At 48.0% G+C, this 26,192-nt stretch overlaps 1 protein-coding gene across 9 annotated transcripts in view; it reads right to left on the bottom strand.

The window, feature by feature from the left end:
* Window positions 1-2,479: 2,479 nt before the first annotated feature.
* Tiam1 (TIAM Rac1 associated GEF 1) overlaps window positions 2,480-26,192 on the bottom strand; it is a 339,898-nt gene continuing 316,185 nt past the window's right edge. For all 9 annotated transcript variants that reach the window (XM_050164763.1, XM_050164762.1, XM_050164765.1 and 6 more), the window contains 8 exons: window positions 22,500-22,679; window positions 22,248-22,366; window positions 18,051-18,159; window positions 14,212-14,270; window positions 13,648-13,750; window positions 10,003-10,090; window positions 8,239-8,411; window positions 2,480-4,916 (listed from right to left, as the gene is read on the bottom strand). In XM_050164763.1, the coding sequence (XP_050020720.1) occupies window positions 4,447-4,916; window positions 8,239-8,411; window positions 10,003-10,090; window positions 13,648-13,750; window positions 14,212-14,270; window positions 18,051-18,159; window positions 22,248-22,366; window positions 22,500-22,679 (1,301 nt within the window). In that variant the 3' untranslated portion in view covers window positions 2,480-4,446. The remainder of the gene's footprint in view (window positions 4,917-8,238; window positions 8,412-10,002; window positions 10,091-13,647; window positions 13,751-14,211; window positions 14,271-18,050; window positions 18,160-22,247; window positions 22,367-22,499; window positions 22,680-26,192) is intronic.

Raw genomic sequence — 26,192 nt, forward strand, 5'->3', positions numbered from 1 at the left:
GGAAGTGTCCCTTTAATTCTACAGAAACCAACCCCCTCTTCCGACCTCCATGGGCACCAGTCACATACATGCAGGTAAAGCATTTATTCACATCAAAATGAAATGCTGTGTGGCTCAAATTCTCTTCCAGTATCGGATCATTTGGAGGACAGGAAGTTGAGGCTCATCAAACAGCAGCATGCCTGTGAAGCACACCGGGGCTTTGTTAAAACAGAAATCCCATTCAGTACATCTACCAGGAATCAGGGTGTTGTACTCCTCTTTGTGTGTGTGTGGGGGGGGGGTGCGTGTGCATGCCTCTGTGTGTGCATGCACGTATGTGTCTGTGCTCATACGAGGGTGTCTGTGTGTGCACATGTGTGTGTATGTGCACATACGTCTGTCTGTGTGTAGCAGCCAGAGGTCAACCCTGGGCATCTTCCTTAGTCACTGCCTACCTTCATTTTTGAAACAGGGTCTCACAGAACCTGGAACTAACTCTCTGATTTCACCAGGCTGATTACCCAGTGAGTCCAAGATCATCCTAGGCCAACCTCTCAGGACGATTACAGGCACGTGTGTACTCCCGAACCTGGCTTTTTATGTGGGTTAAGGAACTAAGCATCAGTCCTCAGGCCTTCTCCTACAGGGCCATCTCCCAGCGCTCGGGTGTCTGCATTTCTTACATGCTACGGGGGAGCTGACAATGCTAACTGGTCCACAGACCCCTCTGCCTGAGCACAGACCTGCGAGCAAGGATATGAGCTAGACTGGGCAATCAGCAAAGAAAAATTTTACATGGAGTGCAGGTGTGCATGTGCGCGTGCATGTGTGTGTATTCATGTGTGTGTGTGCATATGTACAGGGGGCGCTTACTCCGAAAGATACTCGGGAGGAACATGCGTGGGACTCCCATGAAGAACAGTGAGCAACTACCACCTCCACCTTTTCTTGTGAGTTTCTGAAAGTCCCTGGCAGCAGACCCCTAGTGACAAATTCACTCAGGCAGGCCTGTCTGAGCCCTACACTGCACCCCAAACTTCCCCAGGGACCTCTCAGCCTTCTCATACTGGGGCAGGGCAGGAGGTAGGAAATGAAATCTGGATGCCAGCAACTGTGAACTGAAAATCATTTGTGGGAAAAAGCTGCATCTGGTTTAAATGCAGACCTTTAGGTCAGCATCTCTGCACACCACACGGTGACTGCCCGTGTCCTGTCAGGCACCACAGGCAGCCCCGAGACGGAGTACACCTGTATGCATGGGAAAGCCTGTGTGCTGTACCAGCAAGTACTGTATCACTTACGTGTCCCAAGCATCCCTGGTTTTTGGTGTATGCAGGGTTCTTGGAAACAGATTTGTGTTTTGAGATTTGTTTGTTTGTTTGAAACAAGGTCTCGCTATGTAGCCCTGTCTGTCCTGGACCTCACTGTGTAGACTAGGCTGGCCCGAGGCTCAGCGATCCACCTGCCCCTGCCTCCTGAGTGTTGGGATTAAAGGTGTGCGCCACCGTTCCTAGCCCTGCTTTGGGTTTCTTATAGTGCAAATCTTTAGAGCAGGATTTTCAAAACTATGTATGATTGAGAACTTCACTCCTGAATACAGAAATACGACCGACCACAGATACCGCATCCCCCATATCCCACTCAACACACCCCGCCCAACTTCACGCCTTTTCTTCATAACCCACTAAGTCCAGTCAGTACTGACCACCTTACACCAAGATGTTTAATATTATTTATTTATTGGTTAAAAGTTCAAGCTTTGCCAAACATCTTTCCCTTGAAGATCACAACAGCTACTTCACTTTTGTTTTCTTTTGAGACAAGGCCTTCTATGTAGCCCTGTCTAACATGCAGGTAGCTACAGATCCCTGATTGACCTCAAACTTGCACTCGCTTCTTGACTCTGCTTCCTGAGTGCGGAGATTACGGGCAGGAGCCTCCAGGACTGGCCACAAGAATTAGTTAAAAAAAAAAAAAATTATGGGTCACCAAGATGGCTCACTCAGTAGGCGAAAACAAAGCTACTATGACTGACTACCTGAGTTCAACCTCTGGGGTGTATATGGTATAATGAAGGAGAGGACTGACTTCTGTGGGCCGTCCCTTTAACCTCCACAAACACATGACATGCATGCGTGCATGTTTGCGTGCACACACATATACATACACACACACACACAGTGTGGGCTGTCCCTCTAACCTCCACAGACACACCATGACATGCACACACACACACAGTGTGGGCTGTCCCTCTAACCTCCACAGACACACCATGACATGCATGTGTACCCACACTCACACACACACACACACACACGGTGGGCTGCCCTGTAACTTCCACAGGCACATCGTGACAACCATGCATGCACGTGTACACACACACACACACACACACACACACACACAATTTAAGAAGAAAAGACAAACTGCAGGAATTTTTCTCCTGCATTTAGTTCATCCTCATCCTTGTATCCACAAAGGCACGGGGTCACCCAGGCCCTTTTCAGCATTTTTATTGTTGGACAGGCATTTACAACGTTCCATTCATAGACCTAAAAACATAAAAATAGACCTTCTTTCAGCTTATAAAAGAAATATATAAGAACTTTGGACATAGACACATCATGACCTTATGTACAAGAGACAATGGCACCTGTCTGAGCACCAGGCGTTCCAGTATTTTCCGACGGACGTGCTGCAGGGAGACTAGAAAATGCGACTACTCGGTGCCTCTGCTTCAGGTTTCCATCTGGACGCAATCGACCCCGAGATGACAAGAATACAAAGGGCATAGAAACCATTCTAAAGCTTTTTAAGAAAACCAGAAGATATAGCAAAAACTTTAATAGAATAAAACTTTGAAAAGATCAAGCTCCAAGCCCTGGAAACCCGAAAGGGGGGAGGAGAGGGCGGGGAGAGCGGGAAAGCAAGCAGGGCGGGGGCTTAGAGCAACGTGTTCTCAACTCTCTATCTGGAAATATAAAGTCATAACTGATTCTTATAAAATATAATTGCTAAAGCTACTATAAAATTCAGGTCTTTAAAGTACCTACTGATGTATCAAACACCAAATAGATATATATAGATATATATTTTTTTTTATTTCCAAAAAGAAAGTTTTCATATTATTTAAACCCTTCTTAGGGAATGGATATCATGAAGTGGGGAGGAGGAGGGAGGAACACAAAGCTATAAACCTTTTTTTTTTTTTTAAAAAATGAAAGTGCTCTAATGGGTTTTTGCTCTTTCTATTTGGACATCCATTTAGAAGATTAGGCCCCTTAGCAAGTTTACCCTGTTTCGTTGGCATGAAGTAAGTGTTACCCATAAAGGATGTTTCTGAAGAGGTTCTGAGATTTGGTCATGGACTGTCAGGGAAGGGGGAAGTCACCTATGGATGAAGATGCAGTTTTGATGGGGAGGAAAATAAAACCCAATGATCGTCATGGCAACCCACAAGGAGGGGGCTCCCCTCCCCTGCCATGTGCAACAAACATACACACACACAGCCCCATTCCCTGTCCCTGCCATCCAACCAAACTCCATCTCAAATATAGATTCATACATTTAAAAAAAAAGTTTATTCTTAGCGTGAGCTTCTTGTTGGCCATTTCATATATAAATATAAAGTCCTCGTGCCTTGCTCGCTCTGCAAAAGGCTATATCCTCATCTTCAGACTGAGTTACACCTAACACTGTAAAATTCTCATCTCTTTGTGCCCCTGCATCTCAAGGAAAATACAAAAAAATAGTGTTTTTTTTTTCTCTCTCAGTGATAAATTTGGATCTCTTTCCCAAGAGTTTGGCATCTTTATAATTCTCTGCAAAACTAGAGCTTTCAAACACTGACACAGAATAAGACCAGCTACAGACATCAACAGAAGAGAAAGAATAAAAGGCTCATCAAACAGAAGCGACCACCCTAGCCTCACACATTCTTAAAATACACAGATATTCTCAGACGCTGAAGGGGGAGGAGTCGGAACCCTGCAGGCTGGACAGAATTTTCCATTTGCTCCGCTGTTTGGTGTGTGTTTGAAGGTGGTTGTCCCCCAGCTAGAAGACTGCATTCAGAAAGGACAAGCTGTGACATCTGTGTGTATGCTACTTTGTCACTCTGATCCTTTGCTTCGACTGCTGGGGTGGGGACAGTTTGATCTCCAGTGCTATCGATTCTTTGTTCTAATTCTTCAGGCCCTGATGAACTGAGAATAAATAAAAGCCCTTGGCAATATACAGACGATAGGACTCGAGCTCAGTTGGGATTCTGAACAATTCTTTCTGATGTCATTAAGAATGATAAGGGTGGGTGGCTGCATGGCTTCAGACCCGAGTCAGCTGCCAAAAATCGGTGTGCAAGAGTGCGACCTAAGGGGACATTCTCGTGGACGGCACAGGAGGGGGAGCAGAGTGAGGATGGGGCCGGCGTCGTATCTACACACAGTCTCGAAAGAGACGAGAGAGTCAGATCTCAGTGTTCAGTTTCCTGGAGGGGGCAAAGTCTTCACGCCTAACCCAAATGACTTCCTCGCTTGCTCTCTCCAGGCCTCCATTGATGCCCGACAGGGCCGCTTGCTTCTTGAGCTGCGTCATGCGGGAGGCGTGGCTATCGAGGGTCCTCCGTCCTCGGGCCCGCTGACTGATGGAGGCAGCCTGAAGCTGCTCCTGCAGGTCTGTGTCCTCTGAGGCGCCCTTCACGGACTCACAGAACTCGTCATCGTCACTGAGGATGTCTGTCTCCTTGATGTCATCCTGCTCTTCATACTGAGCAAGATCAAACTGTTCCTCTACCCATCGGTCAGTGTCCCCGCCGCCGGGGGGCTGCTGGGGCTCTTTCTCCGGGCTGCTAGCCGACACGGCATCGGAATCAATGGTAAACCTGTTTCGAGCCAGTCGCCGCCTCCTCCTCCCAAGAGACTTGCTTGGGGCAGACACTGCACACACACACAAAAATATAAAAATAAACCCCCACATGCTTTACCATGAGATGAAAATCCAGCAAGCAAGGAAAAGGAACATAAAGAGTAAATGGGCTTCAGGGGTTTCAGGTCTAGCCCTTACCATTCTGGTACCTGACCTGCTCAGATCGCTAAACTAGAGGATGCTGCTATAAGGATGGTCCAGAGAATAAATAAGGGGTGAGGACTGACAACGCTAGAGGATGCTGGGAAGGAAACAAACCACTCTAACCAGTGCACCCACAAAACAGGCAATCCAGACGCCTGCTGCTGCCCTCCACCCTGGGTCAGTGACTGTCATCAACACAGCTGTGCCCAGAGATGTGGAGGTTCCCCAGGGTTATCCCAGGGTCATTTAGCTAGAAGAGAGGTCTTTAGGAAGCCTGAGAGAAGCTTCTAGGATTTTGTTATGTGTCGATACCACTGTGCTGTCTGGAAGACTAGGCTGGACACTTCTTTCTTGGGACCTGAACAAAAGGTTTCTTGAGGACCTGCAGTGAGACAGAGGGAACCATATTCTCTTGGACACCATATATAAAAAATCAGCCACCAGAGACACAGAGCTACCAATCCGCTTTTTGTGCCCTTTCTGATAAGGTCCAATATGACTCTGAGGCTACGCAAACACAGCCTCAGTCCCAGCGCCTAACTCCATGCTGTGAATCGCCAATTCTGCTACAGTGCAATTAAAATACCAGCACCTGAGTGGGATGAGAAGCACAGACACCACTCCAGCACCAGGGAACAAGGGCCATGAAAAGCTCAAATTTTGCAGTTTATTCATTTACCCCACTGGCCTCTGGGAATCAGGATTTCTAAAGACAAGCACACAAACAGTGCAATGTATCCTCCCAGCACACACGTGTGTGCGCGCACACACGCACAAACACACACACTGGCTCTCCTGGAAACGATGCCACTTCTCCTGGAGGAGTTTAGTGGCTGTTGCATTGGGCACACTGAGGTGCAATGCAACCCAGGCTTTCCATGGAAGAAGCGCTTCACAGACCAGTCAGGAGCTGCTGTCCCGAACCCCAAGTCTCCACAGCTGTGAGACTGCCTCGGACCTGCCAGAGATCCCTGTTGCCAGCGTTCCAAGTGCTCCATTTCCTCCAAACACAGAACAGATGGGCGGTGCTCTTGTTTAAATACGAACAAACCCAGGCCAAAAGGGAGGAAATGAAAAACCACTTCCTCACTGGGAAAAGGCAAGAACATCTCTTCACGTTGAGCCTAACCCCGCTGCAGTACAGCCTAGCTTTCCCTAGCCTTTGAATGACACCAGTTCACTGTTGGCCTGCTGGAAACATGTGCATGATCTTCATGATGAAGTATTTAGGGGCCAGGTGTGCTCCTGTCTGCACCTTTGAAATGTGTCGAAGTAAGATGGCACGTGTAGATGGCAGATGGGTGGGCCATGGTGACAATACAGCAAATGTTAATTATAGAATATAGACAGAGGTACGAATTCTTCTAGCTGCTCCATGGGTCTCAGCTCTTGGCTGAAGTCATCACACCTAGAGCAAGCACGGAGGGAGGGCATTTGACTGCTATCTAAGCTGCACACACGTCCTACGAAAGGCAGAATGAATCGGGGTTGTCTGTCCTTTCTGAAAAGAACACTGAGTCACTTAGCTGTCCCTCCTGGGTCCCTCTCAGTCTCAGGGAGACAGTCTTTGCCTGAGCCTCCGAAGTGCCATCTTATAAATCATTGGAACACGGATGCTGGATGATAGGGAATTACTTCAAAAGCTGGGGGAATACAAATGGTTTTCAGCCAGAAAAGAGCCATTGGGCAGGAAAAAAAAAATCGGACAAAGCTAGCAGCTATGATATCACTATGATATCACAGCTTTCTCCTGACAGTCATAACGGTCTAGGGCAGGTGGTGTGTTCTTCTTCTATTTCCAAGAACGTCTCAGTAGAAAGACTTTGGCAGACCCTATAGACAGAATATGCTTGTGTGTGTGTATGTGTTTTTCTCCTTTTCCTTTTTGCAAGTGCACTTCTGAATTTAGGTTCCTAAGTTAACAACAGAAGTCTAGACATTAGTGGCTAGGGTCCCTGAGGCTGGGGTATATTTCCCAATTAAATATCCCTCAGTAGACAAGGGCAGCACAGAGAACACTTGAACAAATTTCTCTATCGCTGGAAAGTGATGAATTGCTTTTACAGGGGTACACCTTGAGAAATTGGGGGTATGAATATATTATGGCTCTCAGGCTATTTATTTGAAGAACCTTACAGTTTGCGGGTATTGGGTTAGAGGTTTTCAATAAGCCTATCAACTGGCTGAAGAACAGACATAAGGTAGCCACTGCCAACATCCATTAAACTCAAGATATCTAAAGCGTGTAACAGCCAGCATCAAGGTAGGTCATGCCTACAAAGTGTACAGTGAGTTACAGCTCTTCATGAACCTCTACACCACAACTGAGAACTATCTGGTGGAGAGGCAGTTGGACCAAGGGCAGAAAGCTTTTTTGCAAATGTAAAGGCAATTTCTTTCACTGGACCCCTCCCTGAAAAAGTCTGGGCTGCATCTTAGGAAAAGATGAGAATGTTGGTATCATGAAACCCAGTGTTGGGGAAGTATCACTCTTTCTGGTATGTCCTATTGCCATTTGCACATTTGCACAGACTCCAAGTGTTCCTTCCTCACTGCTCCCCGAGACATGGGACAAGTCCTCTAAGAGTCGACTGGGGACCAGCTCAGATCCCCATTCTTCCCAGCAGCAACTGAAACCTTCCCCGGATTAACACCGAGACTGACACTGAAGCTGCAGGCGCAAAGCGGGGTCAGCATCTTCTGCATCATCTGGCCTGGCACACCTAGCATGCCTGAGCATGAATCCGCACTGAGAACAGGCTGTGTCTTCTGCCAGACTGTGAAGTCGCTGTGTTCTCACAACAGGGGGCTAGGACCTTGCTGACACTGAGCTCACTGATTTTACTAAACAAAGCTGGCTGTCATGCAAAGCAGTGATTCTCATTCCATAAGCAGGCCAAGAGGACCCCTTCCCAAAGAGGATGCACTGGCTTGCGGGCTCGGCCAATGACAGAGGAGCTCACCGGCCAATAGGAAGGCAGCAAGGGAAGGCTGAGGGAAGAGAAAGAAAGGAAACAAAGGGAAGAGTCCCCAGGACCCCCCAGGAAGGAGACAAGGCAATGAGTCTCACACTGTGGAAGAATGTACCCTACATCAGCCCCCGGAAGGTCACATCTAACTCTGGCTCCCTGGGGTCCTACAGTGGAGTTGGGGTGACAGGGATCTTGTAGGTCTGAATCCCCACAGTACCTGCCCTGTTCATGGCTGGCCTGGCGCCTTTAAGCGCACACAATCTCTTGCCTCCAAAAGGGACATACTGCTGGGATGAGGGAAGGCTTTCCGTTTTGAGGAGCTGTCTTCTGTGTTTATCTCGAAGGATCGAATGCACAGCCTTCAGGAAATCCTTTCGGCTCTCTGGGGAGCTATGAGAAGAAGATTTACACACGTTAGAAAGCCAGTACTCAACAAAGGGAATTTATAATGCCGTCAGGTACAGTCAAACAAATCTCGCCAAGGGCAACAGTGGAAGAGGCAATGACTCCAAAGTCTATGCTTAGCTCCCTGCTTAGGGCAGAGGTAAAAACACAATCACCGTCCCTTCATGCTTTGTCAATCATTTTCTGCAGCCAACCAGGGACAGAGGCCCACCGAAGACGAACAGAAAATGGACAAAGGTGTTTCATCCCAGGAACTTGCCAAACTCTTTATACTCAAGCCGCAGTTTTACATGTAACATGTCATCAAGGAAAAGTGAACCAGGAGACTGCTGCAGGTTTGCAGAACACCCACAATGCTATCCCTATGTGCACGCTCTCGCCTGTGAAAAGCTCCCCTTCCCACGGTCTGATCCACACATGAGGTATTAAGGCTAGTTCTCACAGCAGAAAAACAGCTTCTAGGCAAGAGCTGTTTCAGGTCAGTATGTGTGTGTGCGTACACATATGTACTCATGCACTCACACACACGCACACACACAACAACCTTCTGAGACAGGGTCTCACTCTGTAGCCCCGCTGGCCTGGAACTTGAGATTCCCCAGCCTCTTCATGACGAGGCTGCAGGCATGCGCCGCTCACTGGGCCTGACAAAGTGCTCACAGCTGTCACCTAGGATTATTTATAAACAGTAAGCCCAGAACGGCATAAAACTCAGCACAAACAGGACAGCGTGAGGAAAATCCGGAAGCCTCTGACTTCTGACAACTTTCTAAAGCCCGGCCCTTTGACGGCCCCAGGAACCGACAGAGAGGTGAGAGGGCAAACACGGAATGCGGGTCGTGGTCCACCTGGATGTGGATACTGGAAATGGCCAATGCTCTAGGCAAAGAATCCTCTATTGGTTCTGGCTGCTCTCAGTTTGAGGAAGGAGGCAATGAGCATGAGGCCTGCAGCACATTTAATGTTTGATAAATGCACCTTCTTACTATAGTAGCAGTAACACGATTCATCAAATATGAATATTTAAAGTCAAATAGGATTGCATCTGCCATTTTTAATATTTCTAGAGGAAAAGATAGAGGAGGAGAAAGTAGAGGATGAAGGAAGGAGAAGGAATAATTAATAATTACAATAAATAAGAAAAACCCACATTATAGGTCACTTGGAATCTGCCTGTGGTCAACAGAGGTCAAAGCCCTCTGCATTGAAGGGTCTCTAGTGAGGCCTTCAGTCACTACTCATACAGCGGACTCTCAAGAGATGAGCAAGCAATGTACCCAAGTACCACACAAGCACCCCAAGGCAACCTCAACCACCGTGCTCTCCAGAGAGCAGACACGGGAGGAATGCACTCTTCAGAATGCTCGCTACATCTGAAAGCCCCGTTTTCTTTTAGAAAGCTGGCAAATTAACCAGGCTCCTGTCTGTGTCCTAAGGAAAGCAGTTTTCATTTACACAGTTGCTATTATTCGGCCAGTGTGAACTCTCTGAGAGGAGGCACAGGCTGGTCTACAGGACAGAGACAGAAGGAGGTCAGTCCCTCGTCCAGAGCACGCCTTCCCGGAACCTGGCTTACCTGCAGCAGAGGTGGAAGACCCGTTCTGGCCTCCCTTCTGATTCTGACTTCACGTGGACAATTTCGCACACAGCATTAGCTTCCGCATCTAGGTAAGTAAAAATAATGTCAGGTTAGGCATAGTTTAGTAGACTTTATTTACCGTTTTTACCGATGGATTTTTCGTGCTTGATATCTGCTAAAACAGAGCAAGGCATCCTATCCTGAGACCAAAGTTACTTCACCCCAACCCTGAGCTAAAGAGACGGGCACTAGAAGCTCAGTCAGTGCTGTAGAAACAACGCAACAGCACATAGAATGGGCTGGAGAGATGGTGAGGTGGGTAAGAGTTTGAGGTTCTAGCAGAAGACTGGAGTAAAGTTCCCAAAACACACTGAGTGACTTACAACCACCTATAACTCCAGCTCCAGAGGACCTGACCCCCTCTTCCGGCCTCTGCATGTACCCTACATTTGAGAGCGTGTGGGTGTGCATGTGCACAAACGCTCACACAAATAAAAACGTAAAATACATCTTCATAAAACACTGTGGAAATCTTCTAGATGGTCTAAAACAGCAGATTTCAACCTATGGGTCGCGACCCCTTTGGGGTCTAAGAGTATCAGAAAACAGATATCATAACAGCAGCAAAATTAGTTATGAAGTAGCAATGAGAATTTTGCGGCTGGGGGTCGCCACAACATGAGGAACTGTGTTAAAGGGTCGCAGCATCAGGAAGGCTGAGAACCACGGTTCTAAAAGGATACAATGAAGAAGCTATTCTGCTCTGACAGCCTTCAGATGAACTAGTTCAGTTAGGTGCTAAGTTCTTCCAGACTAAACAGTGCCTAGGACTCCAGGACTTCATCGGACAAAGGGCCCAAGGAGGTCAGTACTGGCACATGTTTTGGGAGTCTGCTCCTTATGTGACCACACCTAACACCCAGATAGGCTACCCAGGCAACTTAAACAGACTCCTCCCCTAGCCGCCCCACCTCGTCCACTGAAAAGCAAACATGTGCTAAGAAAAAACAGTTAACACCCATGAATTTACTATGAGTACACACATGCACACACACACATGCACACACACGTACACATGCACACACACATGTACACATGCACACGCACACATGTACACACGCACGTGCACGCATACACGCACTACAAGTGAAAGCCAAAGAACAGCTTGTGAGATTCTGTTCCTTCCTTCGCTGTGTGGGTCCTGCAGATCAAACTCAGGTCACCATTGCTGGCGGCGAGCACCTTTACCCGAAGAGTCAGCTACTGTTGTTTGAACTCACGGGGGCAGAACCCGTGGATGCACAGGGCCGGCTCCTCTGCCTGGAGCTGTGTCCTGCCGACAATACTGCACTATGTTAAGTCATGAACTAAGGGTTCGTGAAAGGAGCCATTCACTGCAGACACGCACACACCTCGATGTCTCTGTCTCACCCTGTGGTTCAGAAGCCTGGCCACGAACCCTTCCCTGTGGCTCCATCAGCCAACTCTCCATCTGCCAAAATTCCCCAAACTAAGACCGAACTCAAACTGCAAGTACTGATTCTTGAATTCACTGGAATGTACCTCATAATGTAACATTGTGGCCAGCCTTTTTAATTCAATTAAAATATGCTTTTATCTAGAAGGCTTTAAATTTGATTTGAATGAAAGAAACAGAGGTTGGGAGAAGAAATGTCACTATCACAAAGACTGCTTTGTTTTCAGAATGTGGAGTCTTTATGTGTCTAGTCCTTAATTAAGGCAAAATTCCTGACTTAGAAGCCTACAGCTTGCCACAGAAACCAACCTCCACATTTATAAACCTGGTATGAGGAAATGCAATCAGATTAACTCATAAGTCTATGACATTTAAAATAAAGACACCAGAGAATGGAGAGATGGCTCATCACTTAAGATATCCAACTGTTCTTCCAGAAGACCCAGCTTCATGTCCCAGCACCCACATGGCCGCTCACAACTTAACTCTAGCTTCAGGGGATCATGGCGTACAGAATACAAGCCAACAATTTTTTTTTTTTTTTGGATTTTCGAGACAGGGTTTCTCCGTAGCTTTTTGGTTCCTGTCCTGGGACTAGCTCTTGTAGACCAGGCTGGCCTCGAACTCACAGAGATCTGCCTGCCTCTGCCTCCCAAGTAGTGGGATTAAAGGCATGTGCCGCCACCACCACCCGGCGCCAACAATGTTTTTAAATTAACACAAAACAATTTTTAAAAAGAGATACCACTAGCATTTAAGCGTCTAAACCTCAAAATACTATCACAGCTGCTAGGGGGACCTATGATCCAAAAAGCACCTGCAAATTTCCCTATAAAGCAAGTTTGAGGAGCAAACCACCCCAAATCACATAGAACAATTCTGAAGAAAACACATATAGTCCTCTCACTTACTTGGTTCACTCATTCATTTGTTAACTAGTTAATAAATGAAGCTGCTTAAAAAGAAGTCGGCCAGTGAGCATTCTAGATGGAGACCAGAGGAGCCCACAAGCCCCTACCCTAGCTGAGCAGCGACTGGGAGTCCACGTTCTGGCAAGGGAGAGTCGGTTTTCTTTAAGGACGTGGTCCTTGGTAGGTCTGCCATGTCCCAGTAGATGGCCCCAGAGTATAGGCAGCACAAACTGGACTTGGTGAGTTACTGGGTTGTTTTTGCTTTTGTTTTTAAAGAGGGCAAGAAGTTGGGAGGGGTAGTGGGGGTAGATCTGGGGATATTTGAAGGGGCATGAATATAATCAAAATATTTTGTATTAAATTCTTAAAGACTTAATGAAAGGGGTCTGGGGAGATGGCTCAGCAGTTAAGAGCACTTGCTGCTCTTGTTGCAGAGGACCCAGCACCCATAAGGTGGTTCACAAACACCTGGAACTCAGGTTCCAGAATATCTAATGCTTTCTTCTGGTCTCTAGAGGCACAGCCAGGCACATGGAGGGCGAACATACATGCAGGCAAAATACCCATGCACATATAATACATCTTTAAGAAAATTAATAAAACTATACATAGTTCTGTTTTCTATTAATAAATGAGGCAATGGAGATGGAGGGAAGAGTTATTAAAGCACAGGAGGTAAGAGACAGGCTGGTAGACCCAGAAGGAATATACAACAATTCACACGCATATAAGAAATAATGGGAACCCAGGGCCAGAGAGATGGCTTAGCAGGTGAGGGTGCCTGCTGCCAATCATGATGACTTCTGAGTCCCACACGGTAGAGAAAGAGAATCAATTGCTGCAGTTGACACGGCTCATGTGAGCACCCACAGACAAACATACAACATGGCACATGCGTGCATGCACAGACAAACACACAACGCGGCGCATGTGTGCACGCACAGACAATACACACAACATGGCACATGCGTGCACGCACAGACAATACACACAACATGGCACATGTGTGCATGCACAGACAAACACACAACGCGGCGCATGTGTGCACACACAAACACACAACGCGGCACATGTGTGCACACACAAACACACAACGTGGCACATGCGTGCATGCACAGACAAACACACAACGCGGCACAGGTGAGCACCCACAGACAAACACACAACGCGGCACATGTGTGCACGCACAGACAATACATACAACCCATTACTATAAACGAGAAGAAATGGAGACCTGGCACACATGGGGCTCACCTGCAGTTGGCAGAGCTCGTACTTGCAAAGCTTCGGTAGGGATCATGTGACGAAACCGGAAAGGGTCCCACTCCTCGTAGACTGACAGCCTGTGAGAGCCAACCTGCGGGAGAGAAGCAACCCACTGTTTTAGAGCAAGCCACCGACCTAAACCAGCTCCCGTGCTTTTTCCGTCAGCGGCAGACTCGGGAACCCAGTACAAGCCCAAGGAACATGACATCCCTTCATGCATTTCGGTTTCACCCACAGATGTGAGAGGCTGCATGATAAGATGTTGTGCAAATGGCTTTGCTAATTAAATGCAGAAGTGGAGGGGGATCTCACACAAAAATGAGGACACTAGAGAAGGGCTGAAGTGGCCTTAAGAGTGTTCTGGCTGTGGGAGACTTGCATGCTCTGTCCGTGAGCCTATCTGCTGGAGGAAGCCAGGCAGGACCCCGAGAGGGCTTCGGAACACTCACGAGGGAGGGAAGAGGCTTTTGCTGACAAGGGTGGAACCATGCAGACACACGTGAGAAGCAGACAGAGGCACTTGGAAACTATGGACGACGTAAGGACACTTACAAGTTTCTTCTTCTGCTTCGAACCATCCTTATACACGAGGACCACGGCAGTTTTGAAGACTGCAAGTAAAGATAAGAAAAGCAGTCACAGTGTGAAATGCACGGGCTTCCCGACCTTGACTGTGCCCACTTAGGGCGGTACTCTACAGCGAGTTAGGAGAGCACGGAGATCCCCGTGCTGGACGGCCACCCACCTGGACCGCGTTTACCACACCCGAAAGTCAAAGCCTGCTGGGGGAAACGTTTCTGCCTTTAAGTAGAGAAAGCCTAAATAAATGGAAATACCCTCTACCAAAAGGGGGGGGGTTAGCTTCATTATTTTAAGGTTATAACTTAGCTGTGGGAACTGGAGTAGCTGGAGGACCAGTGCAAAGGCCTCTAATAAACTGCTTGAGGTCATTTGCATTTATGCAAATGAAGTTCCTCTCTGTTTATCTCCTCTATATCTAACCTCGCGGTGTTTATGATTCAGGAACTATTTTTTTTTTTTTGACCTAAGGAAATGAAAATGAGTCCATTAAACAGAATATAACCCCAATTCTTCCCAACAGAGTAAGCCCCTTTGGAACAAACACAGTCTTCTTATGTTTTTAAATGGGGTGGGAAGGTACAGTAGGGTTATGTATAGCCTTCCTCCCAGAGAATTCCTTAAGCAATGCCAGGCAGGATTAACATGGCAGGGATCCAAAAGGACACACAGCTTCACCTAGAAGGGATGGAAACGGGACTCCAGGCCATCCTGGTCCTTTGTGTCAGCCTCTGCCGTAGTTTAAATGCCCGTTTTCCCTAAAACCCTGTATGTTGAAACTAATCCCAGACTGTGGTGGTTTCAATGCGAAATGCTCCCCTTAGGCTTGGGTATTGAAACACTTAGTGCCCAGTGGGCTGCCCTCTTTGGGTGGTTACAAAACCATTAGGAGTTGGGGCCTTGCTGGAGGAAGTACGTTCCTGGGGTAGACTCCTACAGTTACGGTCTCGACCCCCTTCCAGTTTGCTCTGCCTGCTTCCTGGATGTGGCCGGGGGTGTGGTCTCTCAGCTCTGCTCCCGATGCCTGCTGCCACGCTTTCTCTGCCACAGCAGACTCTCCCTCAGGAACCACAGGTCAAGACAAACCCTTCCTTCTACAAGCTGCCTCAGTCGTGAGTTTTACCACAGCCACAAAAGAGTAACTACTATACTAACTAGAGGGAGGGGCTCCTGGAAGTGACAGGCACAGGGATCAGCCACTGTGAATACAGTCCGTGCTCTAGAAGACAGGCTCAGGAGATGTTTTGTCTTCTCTGACATCTGAGCATAGCTAGAAGGCATCTGAGAAGTGGGATCTGGTTTCCCCGATTCTGCTGCCACAACACCCAAAGAAAGTCTTATTCTCTCAGCCTGAGGCATGGTCTAGACGTGTGGGAGCTGGAGGAGACTGTACGTCAGACATGATACGTGATGGGGCACAGGCTCTGAGCCTCTGGAGACCACCACAAACTACCTGGCTGACTTGCCAAGTTGCATCGGGAAGGACAGGCTTCCTGTCAGAATACGAGCACTCTGCGTGCCTCTTCTATGCGCTACGATATTGCTCTACCCCTTGACCTACGGCCTTGAGCCCTAAGATTTCTGGCATCCCTTGACAGCCTAAACCACAACTGTCTCTGTGTTTGCGTTTTACATCACCAGTCAATGCGTCAGGCCCATCCTGTGAGGCAAGGTGCTGGTGGAAGCCAGCACCCACTTTGGAAGAATGCCACGCTACGTCCTAAGACTTGAGGTTTGAACCAAAGCCAAAGGGCAGCCAGGCTGCCGCCCAAAGCTGCCTGCTCAGGAGTGTTTAACCTTGCTTCCGTCTCAGCAACGCCTCCTTACTTCGGAAGGTGTTTCTTCCTAGTTCTGCTCAGCTACTTGAAATCAACACAACTGTTACAGATGCCCCCTTTCATGAACTCATCCAGGACTCATGAAAACACAGCTCACGGCCACAGTCAGACTTTCTCATAATCCTAATTTTAATTCCTCCTCCTCTCTCTCTTGGTTGTTGTACTGGAAAAGAATTCTGAGTACTGGTGTGCTCGCCGCTAACCACAGAGCCTTTCGAGGGTTCTGCCCCACAAACCAAAGCCCCATAAGTGCACTGAGCTGGAGAGAGCAGGTACAGCCGGGCACTGGGCTCAGCCTCTGAGTCAGCTACTTGACACTGCCCCTGCCTGTAGCTAAGGAAGTACAGCAGGGGATGCCGAGTGCTCTCTGAGCCCACAGGACAAGTGTCGCGGACGTCCCACACCTTACAACTGGCACCTTCTACACCACCTTCCTGCTACCTCTGTGGGGTGACATGCCGTCTCACCCAGCCTTATCAGCGATTTGTTTGGTTTTTTTGGCTATTCCATCATATATCCCATATTCTTCTCAGTCCAGAGACCTATGACTTCTACATGGCTTCCAACAGAAAACTCTGCCAACCTCTTACCTTCTCCCACTCAAATTATTCTCACTTTCTAAATCTATCTGTTTCTAACTATGTGAAATCTGTAAAGCTCAGGGGACAAGACGTAAAAAACACCCTAACGGTGGACTCTGGCGCTACGAGACTCAGGCAGATGGCTGATTCTCTTACTTAGTGCCCCACAACCCCTAAGGAACAGTAAGGAGCGCGAGAGGAGGGGAGTCCCTCTGCAGGTCTCAGAACCACAGGCGATATTAAAAGGAAGCAAGTCCTATCGTCTCCCCAACACCACTATCAAACCTCCCAGTGCCCTCCTGATGCTGTGTTAGCCCTGTTTTCTGACCACGTTCTTTTTTTTTTTTTCTTTAACCCGTGATTATTTTTAATGCAATGTCTTCAAGAGCTTCAGTGGCACCTCAGAAATTTTAGGAATATCACCAATTCCTTAAGGAGAAGACAGTGGGAGGGCCAGTAAGTATTTGTATCTAACACTGGCTTGAATATTCCTGGGCAGTTCACTGGAGAGTTATTCCCCGGAATGGAAGAACATTCGGTCAAAGGAGCAGTAAGCAAGCACCCACTTCTCGAGCAAACATCATCAGGGGAGGGGATGGCCACAGTTAATGTTCTAGCCCGAGCGCTCTAGGGAAGGCGAGGGATAAAACACGCCATAAACAGAAGCAGGGCTGCTAAGCACCTCACTTCAGGAACAGCCCTGCAAGAGGACATATTCACAGCCACACCGGGCACCACGCTGTATCTTCTGAACTACGCACATTTCCCAGTGCGTTAGCTTCGCTTTCCTCCCTCAGGGGCATGAGTCGAGTACTCGTGAGGGACCTCCACCTGCACCCCTGAAATAGCCTCTCCAAAACGAATACAAACTCATCTCCTTTCACTAGTATTAACAACATGATGGAGCTGTCCCTGTCAACCCATAGAGACACCAGTCACAACAACACTTCAGCTGAGAGATGGCCTCCTAAATCTCGGCATTACATAGAGCAAGACAGAGCCAGGGAGGAAACGAAAGGCCCAGGATGTGAGGTCTCGGAAACAGTTTGCTCTGGGGTTTTCATTTGACCTTTCTACATTTACTGTCCATCCATTAAAGACACAGGGACTAGCAGGTAAAATTATTTTTAGAATAAGATGTTTAAAAAAAAACTTCTGTGCCCGTGCAATCCTCACAGCCATGCCTCCCTGCAGCTGAGTGTCCACCACACAGAACCCATTCAGAGAGCAGGCTTAATTTATATCTGTTTATATTTATTTGGGAGAATTAGCGGTTGAAGCAGTAAGCTATAATTAGCTTCATTGTAATAAAACATCTCTTGGAAAAGGAATATTCTTGTTTGGAAAATGAGTCAGCTGTTTCCCATCCTCGGCACCCTCTTCCGACACGTACCAAAAGCTGCCAGCTCTGGCTCCTTTTTCCACTTTCCCAGCGAGGCGGGCGGGTTCAGCCAGATGACCGCGGTGTGCAACAGCAGGTCACCCATGCTGAGATCTGCGACCTGCGAATCAGAGACAGGGCGTGCTAATACATGTAGGACTGCATGCAATTTTAAATTGTGGTAAGCCGATATCCACTATAGTTCGTGAACATGCTGTTCCTAAAAACACTTGCTTAGTATGGACACTTAAATATGGCTCCACAGCTTTCTCCGGCCATTCCACAATGTGTATGAATCAAAATAGCAGGCCGTCTGCTATAAATACAGACAGATGGCTTTGACTCGCCATAGTTTAACCTTATGTTTCAGCTTGCAGGGAGCTTATTTAGACATTTCTAAGTGAACATAGGTTTACCAGGATAAAATCTTACTTTAAGTTTAGAAACATCCAGTTTGACATTTATTAAAATACATGAAGAAAAATTTAAAAGTAACATCGAAAATGATATATCACATTTTAAAGATACTTTCTTAGTGTCAGTAAACACCATCCCCCACATTAAAGAAACCCTTACTTCACTTTAGAAGGGAAAAAGTCAAGTCAGAAGCCTGAAGAACGGACAATTATTATCATATTATATTATATTATATATGTATTATTGTGGCATATTTGTTACTTTGGTATGTATATGACTGTGGTATGTGTGTTGTGTGTATATGATCTGTGCAACTGTGGTATGTATGTGTATATAGTGTATGTATGTGTGTATGGGATGCGTAGTATTATGTGTGTAGTATATGTGCATGGTGCATGGTGTGTGTATGTGACTATGGTGTGCATATGTGACACACACCTTCTGTCACGTGATGGTTCTAGTCTACCCTTCCAGATTATGTAGAATCTACATCCCTGCCCTTGTGATTTGGGGCATGGCCGTGATTTTTGTTACCGGACTTGGCGTAACACATCTCTATCTGCCCTCAGGAGCTTTCTACAGACCTGCTTGGTTACCCATGACAAAAATCTGGATCTACAAAACTCAGATGGGTGCTCGAAGGGAAGTCTTGAAAGGCATGGGTAAAAATGGACAGCCCTCACGGTTTCCAGTTGGCAAAGATTAACAAGAAGCCCAGGGCTGTTCACTCTGCCCAATCGCCCTGCTTGGACCTTCCTTTGAAGCGTCCAGAGCGGATTCTGCTAGGAGGCTTGCATTAATGGACTAGTTTACCTTACTGAATCCAGCTATTGGAGGCACTCCTTAGGGGAAATATCCCCACAGCTACTTCTAAGTTGCTGAGCGAAAGTGATGTTTCACAGGGCCCAGATAAACCCCCGACACACAACGAACAATGTGGGGGACTAGGAACATTGAAGGGCCAGGCTCATCGTGAAACGCTGGCTTGCCAGCTTTGTCTCCATGAACATATCCATCCCCAGTGGTGCCCCAAGGAAAGCTGGCTAGAAAACAGGACTCAGGCGACCCTAGGGAGGGTGTGGCCATTTCACCAAAAATCTGCAGACACTGACCAATATTCCTAACCGCTTACCAACCTGCTCACAAATCATTCTAGATTTCCTGGATTAAAAATCAACCCTGTGAGACTCAGAAGAGGACCTGTGTGCCCTCCACCCCCAGTTGCCTGCCATAGCTGAGTTATTGTATACTGTTACAGCAGTGTGTACGCTTGCCAATGACCTTGGCATGAACCCCAAGGCTCGCTCTCCCCAGGTTTTATTCTTGTAGAATCACAGACAGTGGGGAGCCTCCAGCTCCTGATCCTCCTAGTCACCCTCCTGGGAGCAGCCATGTGGTACTGGACTTGCTAACCATGCCAGCTGTGGTTTGAAACTAGAGAGTTTTCTTCTTGCCTTTTTTTATTATATTTAGGGAGAATTAATAATGATTATCATAAATATTCTATAGAAGAATGAAAAGATATTCCACAAGAGCAGCATTTCTCTTTCCTAAACCCTAAAGATAAAATCATTGCCTCTAGGCTGGGGACACTCGTGTCCTATTGGTCTATCTCATGGAGCTATGCCCTGCCTTCCAGTGGGAAAGGACATATCCCCTGCAGCCATCTCCCCAGGCTCTTAGGTCCTAGTGCTGCGGGCTGTGCTGAAGCCATCCCAACTCTTCAAGGTGGGGGCGGCAGATATGCAATTATGTCCAGTCTGGAAGTGGCCTTCACGGACTTCCTCCAGCCGCAGAAAACCCACTGCATGCGTGCATCCTCACACGCTCATCTTCACATCTCTGTACCGTTCTTGCTTCACTGCCTTCTAAATGTTATCTTTTTGACAGTTTGAAAACACGTTCGGTTTCACCGAGGACGCGTAATTGAGCCTGGGGCTAGGCACTCGCGAGTGGAAGGGGAGAAGTGTTTTGTGGAACTGTTCTCAGGCCTCCAAACACTGTGGTATCCACACCCACACTCCACAATGCATGTAAATTAACACACCAAGCAGCTGGATAACGGTCCTTTGTCTCTGTGAGGGAGGCGCCTTCTGCAGAGCGAGCAAGCCGACTTTGCCAGCCATGTTCCCACCTGACTAGCCACCGCAGGGGCATGCGCGCGCCCCAGGTCCCTCAGGCGGAAGCATAACGCAGAATGGAATTCATCAAGTGCCAACTATGTGGCTGGGACTAAATAAATGATTGATATTCTAATCTGGGGACTCAGAGTCACCCTTCAATGGCATTCACAGAAACAGCCCCGCCTGGGTAAGGGCACTCACTTCTACATGCAGCATGGGTTAAGAGCCATACTGAATTTTGTGAGACCCCAGTGTTCTACTAAGAAAAGTTCTGGAGAAAATAAAAATACATGGGTAGCCCTGAGCATGGCTGTCGATGCAATGCCTGGGAAGCAGACCACGGGGTATGCCTGTGGAGGACTGAACAGGTGAAGGCAGCCTCAGGAAGTGTCGGGGGGGGGGGGTTATCTTAATCCCCTTGGGAAGGGCCATCTTAATCCTGAGCAGGGATCCCGGACTGTGTGAAATGCAGAAGGCAAGCTGACCGCCAGCATGGGCACCCTGCTCTCTCTGACCGACGCCACAATGCGGCCAGCTCCTTCACACTTCCGCACCGTGACTTCCTGCCGCGGTGGACTTACCCTGAACTGGGAGCCAACTCAAGCCTGAGTAGTTCATCAAAGCGACAGGAAAAGAAGTGAGGAGACATGGGCTTCAAAGACAAGAGTCCCGCTGGTGCGTGGAAGTTTCAAGATTGAACCATCCCATCTCCCAGGAACTCCTCAAGACAGACGGTAAATAATTCAAAACAGCTTCAGGAAGTCCCTGAAACTGGCCAGATTCGCTAGGACCCTCCCTCCCAGAGTAAGCAATAAGGACAACCAAGAGTCACTCTTAGACAAGCCAAGATACAAAGACTCTCAGACCAGACCTGCTGGCAGAAACCAGCAGAGCTGTCTGGAAGAGGTTTAGACCGGAGTCACTTGGGAAGGACGCTCTCCAACCTGCGGAGCTGCCTGCAGTAATTCCCAGCTGTGTGAGCTGCCACCCACACGGGGTGGGCCTTGGTGATGCAGCTGTCTGTCATTTCTGCTCCTGTAAGTAAAGCCTCACCCATATTCCTGTAAGTGATCCCAGTAAAACTCATTGGTTCACCAAGTTGGACTTGGGAGGTATTCATGCTTTGGCCTGTCTTGGGCTCCTTGTCTGGGGTGAGTGTAGATGTGTGTCATCTTCCCAAGAAAAAGTCCTGTTGCACAACACCCGCCAGAGAAAACAATCACAGGTCTTGGGCCCTCATGGTGACAGGAGAGAACCAACCCAAAAGTTGTCCTCCAACCTCCACATTCTTAGGGTGGCACCTCCTGCCATAATCAAGTAAATAAAGACAATACTTTTTTGAGACAGACTCTCGCGTGTTAAACATTGTATGCCAGAATCCCTTCCATCAGATTCTCTCAGAGCTAAAGATGTGGCAATGGTGCCCAGGGAGACAGAAATAGGAAGGCTGTCATCACATAGTTCAACCATCCTTAGGAAAAGAGACATGGCTACGAATACAGATCTTCAGAGTCTCTGTAGCTCCAATGGAGACATCTTTCCCACACATTGAGGTTGGGGGGTACCTCATAAAGAGAGATCATCAAGGCTGAAGTGGGGGAGGGAAGGCGGCACCTCCTAAAGAGAGAGCATCAAGCCTGAGCATGTATATGGGAGGGGGCCTCCTCACCTCCTTCTTCTCTCCTGTCTGCTCAGCAATCAGCTGGTCAAACACGGCCCCAAACTCCTCATGGATCTTCTGCATCTCATTGATGTGACTGGCAACCTTGTTCATGGTCTTGATGGCCACTAGAAGAACACAGGCATTGAAAAGGGGGGCTGTGCAGAGGCCAGGCTGGGGCAGGTGCAGTTGAGGCGTGGAGAGGCCTGGGCAGAGGTGGGGCTGGGGTGGGGGTGGAGGCAGGAGGGAGGAGATGCTCACCGTCCAGGTGGTAGTGTTCCTCGCTCTCCGCGTCAGTCAGTGCAAACAGCTCCCTGAGCAGAAGCGGGTACTTGAGGACCCTCTGAATGGGTTTGATGAGGTAAGACTCCAGCGTGGAGGAGTGTTGCTGCCTCGGGTTCTGGGCATCTAGGAACGCCTTGAAGGCTGTGTCTGTCTTGGCTGGAAGGGACAGAACACAAACCATCAGAGTGGCATGCCCCGGTGGCTCCTTTCCCACCTTGTCTCTCTCACACTCGTTCTAAAACCAAGGCTTCTTTTTATAGGTCTGGGCACAGCAGGCTCGGGGAGAGGGAGGAGGTCTCTGCTGAGGCACATGCTGGGTGGGCCCGTCAGTCATGTGTGAGTTTGATGGGGATGCACACTAGTTGAAGGATTTCGTGCGCCCTCCTCGGATTGAGCATGACTTTCCACTCTGACATCCTGACTCTTACGGTCCTTGGGGAGACTGCTCTTCCCAGGCCTAGCCAACTCCTAAAGATAGCAAATGATATGCCTGCAAGAATCAATTCAGAGTGCGCCTATCAGTTCCAGGAGGCGCTGACAGTGTGGTCCCCAGCTGCTACCTCAGTGCTCATTGCCTTGGGCCAGATGTCACACACCACTCAGGTCTGCCACACCCCAGAGCCCATGCTATTCCAAAGGACCCTGCATGGCTGTGCCCTCCTCCTGAGACCCATGGATGACCATTTACGGCTATCATCTGATCTGTTTGCCCCACCACACCAGAATAATCTTAACACCTCCAACTGAAACCTCCCCCTGGTTCCCAAGCTCCCAAGCACTTAGCTGGGAGGACCTTTTTAAAACAGGCAGGCAGGGGGGGGGGGCAGAACAGCATCCTGCAGCCCTGTTAAGTTTGTTAAGTGGAGTGAGGCCAGGAGCCTCAGAATCATCTGCTCAGTGTCAGCTCAGTGCTACCAGCTGTTAGCATCTGGGTGGCGGGAGTTGACCCAACAGAGCTGAGCACTGGCAAGCATCTTCTCCCCAGCCTCCTCTTCATCTGTGTTCCAGCTGGAATGGCGAGTGGCCCGGGAGAACCCACCAGGCTGCCTGGGGAAATGGCTAATGCCTTCCAGGTACAGAGCAATGTTGGAGAGAGGCGAAATACATGAAAGGGGTGGATGGTACGCTCAAGTGATGTCACAGTGGACCCTGCAAGGCTGGGGCTGCTGTGAACAGACAGTGCTGGGAGAGTGGCTGCCCCAATGCAGGCCTACAAGAGGAAGAGCGAGCCCCTTCCTCCACACCCTCCCTGCCTTGCATGTTTCTTCTGTTTGCCTATTTTGGAGTCACAGTTTTGAGAAGAAATCAGTTCACAAGCATCACCGCTGCAGAAACAAACTCATTCTTCACTCCCAGAACCCACAGTCATTAGGATTATGTTTGTCCATCATAAAGTAGATGCAGCCCTCCGTGGACTTAGATTCTTCATAACAGCACCCGGTCTATCAGAGGAACCTGATAGCCCATGAATGAATGAGCAATTTCCTAAAACTCAGTGGTTATCCATTTTCTAAAAAATATATCTCCATCCGGAAGTGGTTAGTACTGTTAGATAATACTGAAGATACCATATAAGGGTGTCAGGAAATGGTAAGGACTTTAAACAGAACAGCGACCCTAGAAGAAGCTCGCATGGCCAGTTTTAGAGCCCCTTGAAATCCTATTAGGAAGAGTCAAACTGGACACAGGGTCCTATGTCTCCAATCTCAGTATTCAGGAGGCACAGGCAAGTGAGTCTCTGAGTTCAAGGTCAGGTTGGTCTACAGGTACATTCCAGGGTGACACTCCTTGTCAAGAAAGGAGGAGGAAAAGGAAGGGGAGAGGAGAGGCTGCAGGAAGGAGAGGAGGAGAGGATGGGGAAGGGCAAAGGAGGGGAGGAGGAGGGGGAAGAGAGAGAAAGGAGAGGGAGAGGGTGAGGAGAGGGGGATCAGATTCCACAGGTTCAGCTCATGATCCTCCTTTCAAAAAGTACAAAAATCTTGAAGGAAATGGACATGGGGATAGTAACCTCTACACGCTAGGGAAGCTGGGCTCGCTCTAGGGCTGACACAAGGAGAAATCTGGTTTCTAATATCCAGATTCCCGTGTGCAAACACAGAGCTGTTGGTCACTGTCTGAAAGAAAATGGACCCCAGAGGGAGTGGCACTATTAGGAGGTGTGACTTTGTTGGAGTGAGTGTGGCCTTGTTAGAGAAAGTGTGGGGCTGTGGGGTGGGCTTTGAGGTCTTATATATGATAAGCCATGCTCAGTGTCTCAGTTCATTCCTGTTGCCTTTTGATGAAGACGAAGCCAGCACCATGTCTGCCTGCACGCTGTCACGCTCCCCACCACGATGATGACGGTCTGAACCTCTGGAACTGTACGCCAGTCCAATCAGATGCTTTCCTTTATAAGAATGGGTGTGGTCAGGGTGTCTCTTCACAGCAAGAGAAACCCTAACACAGTCACTAAGCCACGGAGTACATATCCTATGGGGGAGGAGCAGGCTCTCAATCTCCTAGAGGGAGGAGCGGGCTCTTAGAGCACAGTACAGTCCTCCCATCCGGTCCACCTCAGTCTGCTAAGAATGGCAGACATATACTGTGTTTCTCAAAAAACCTCCAAATTCCCTGGACAGCTAAAAAAAATGCAGGCCATGCCTACTGTTTTATGGGACAATTTGGAGTGATGGTACAATATTTTCAGATGCAAAAAATAATGTCACTGAATTAAAAAAAATTCACACAGGCAAATTTAATCTAACTGAGTGATTAAGAAAGTGCTATCTGCTTGAAGGAACATGATGTATATATAACAACTTCACTGCAGGGCAAATAACTCTATCTCGTTTATCCTGGCACTCTGGTAATGATTAGCAATCAATAAAAGTTCTAAAGGAAACACACATGCACACACGCAGCCAGTACACACGTGTGAAAACACGGGTTAAGATCAGGCAGCACGCAGGGAATTCTCGGAACCCTTCTGCGCAGACTACCAGTCCCAGCATGCCTCGCATCATCTGGGGCAGTCTTTTTGTTATCCGAAGACCTAACATTTCCTAACATTATTCTAGCATTTCCTAACATTGATTTTTAAATTAAGGCAAGCTAGTTCTCTTGGGTAGCAAACATAAACACAAAACATGGAAATTATTCAACCACGGACTCGATGAGAAATGTTTGCTTGGCTGCGCATAGCAATGTTGAGGAAAAGCTCGCTCGCTCGTTTCCAGAGACAAAAGCCAAAACCAAACCGTGCACTGATTCTGCCTTCCGAAGAAGGACTTCGTTAATACCTGTGGGAAGGTATTAAGTCTACAGTAATGGCTAATACACATATAGCATGCATCAAGCTGACTTGTGAAAACCTTTTGACTAAATTGAACTGGATTTTCTTTTTTAAGGCAAAGTGTATGTAGCCAGGCTGGCTAGTACATACTTGGGTCCAGGCTGGTCTTGGGTTCAAGATTCTACCTATTGTCTCCGTTTGCTGAGTGACGGAATTACAGATGTGTGCTGCCACAATGGGCTAGAAGTGGGTTTTTAAAATGAACATGTAACAATTATACATATGCGTGGGGTAGGATGGGATATTTTAGTATATACATCCATGATGATCAGCAAGAGCAATCAGAATATCCACCACAAACATTTTGATCGCTTTGTGTCGACAACATTCTGTTTCTT

This window comes from Alexandromys fortis, unplaced genomic scaffold, assembly GCF_014885135.2.
Source record: "Alexandromys fortis isolate MF-2015 unplaced genomic scaffold, M_Fortis_MF-2015_v1.1 scaffold_162, whole genome shotgun sequence".
Lineage (NCBI taxonomy): Eukaryota > Metazoa > Chordata > Mammalia > Rodentia > Cricetidae > Alexandromys > Alexandromys fortis.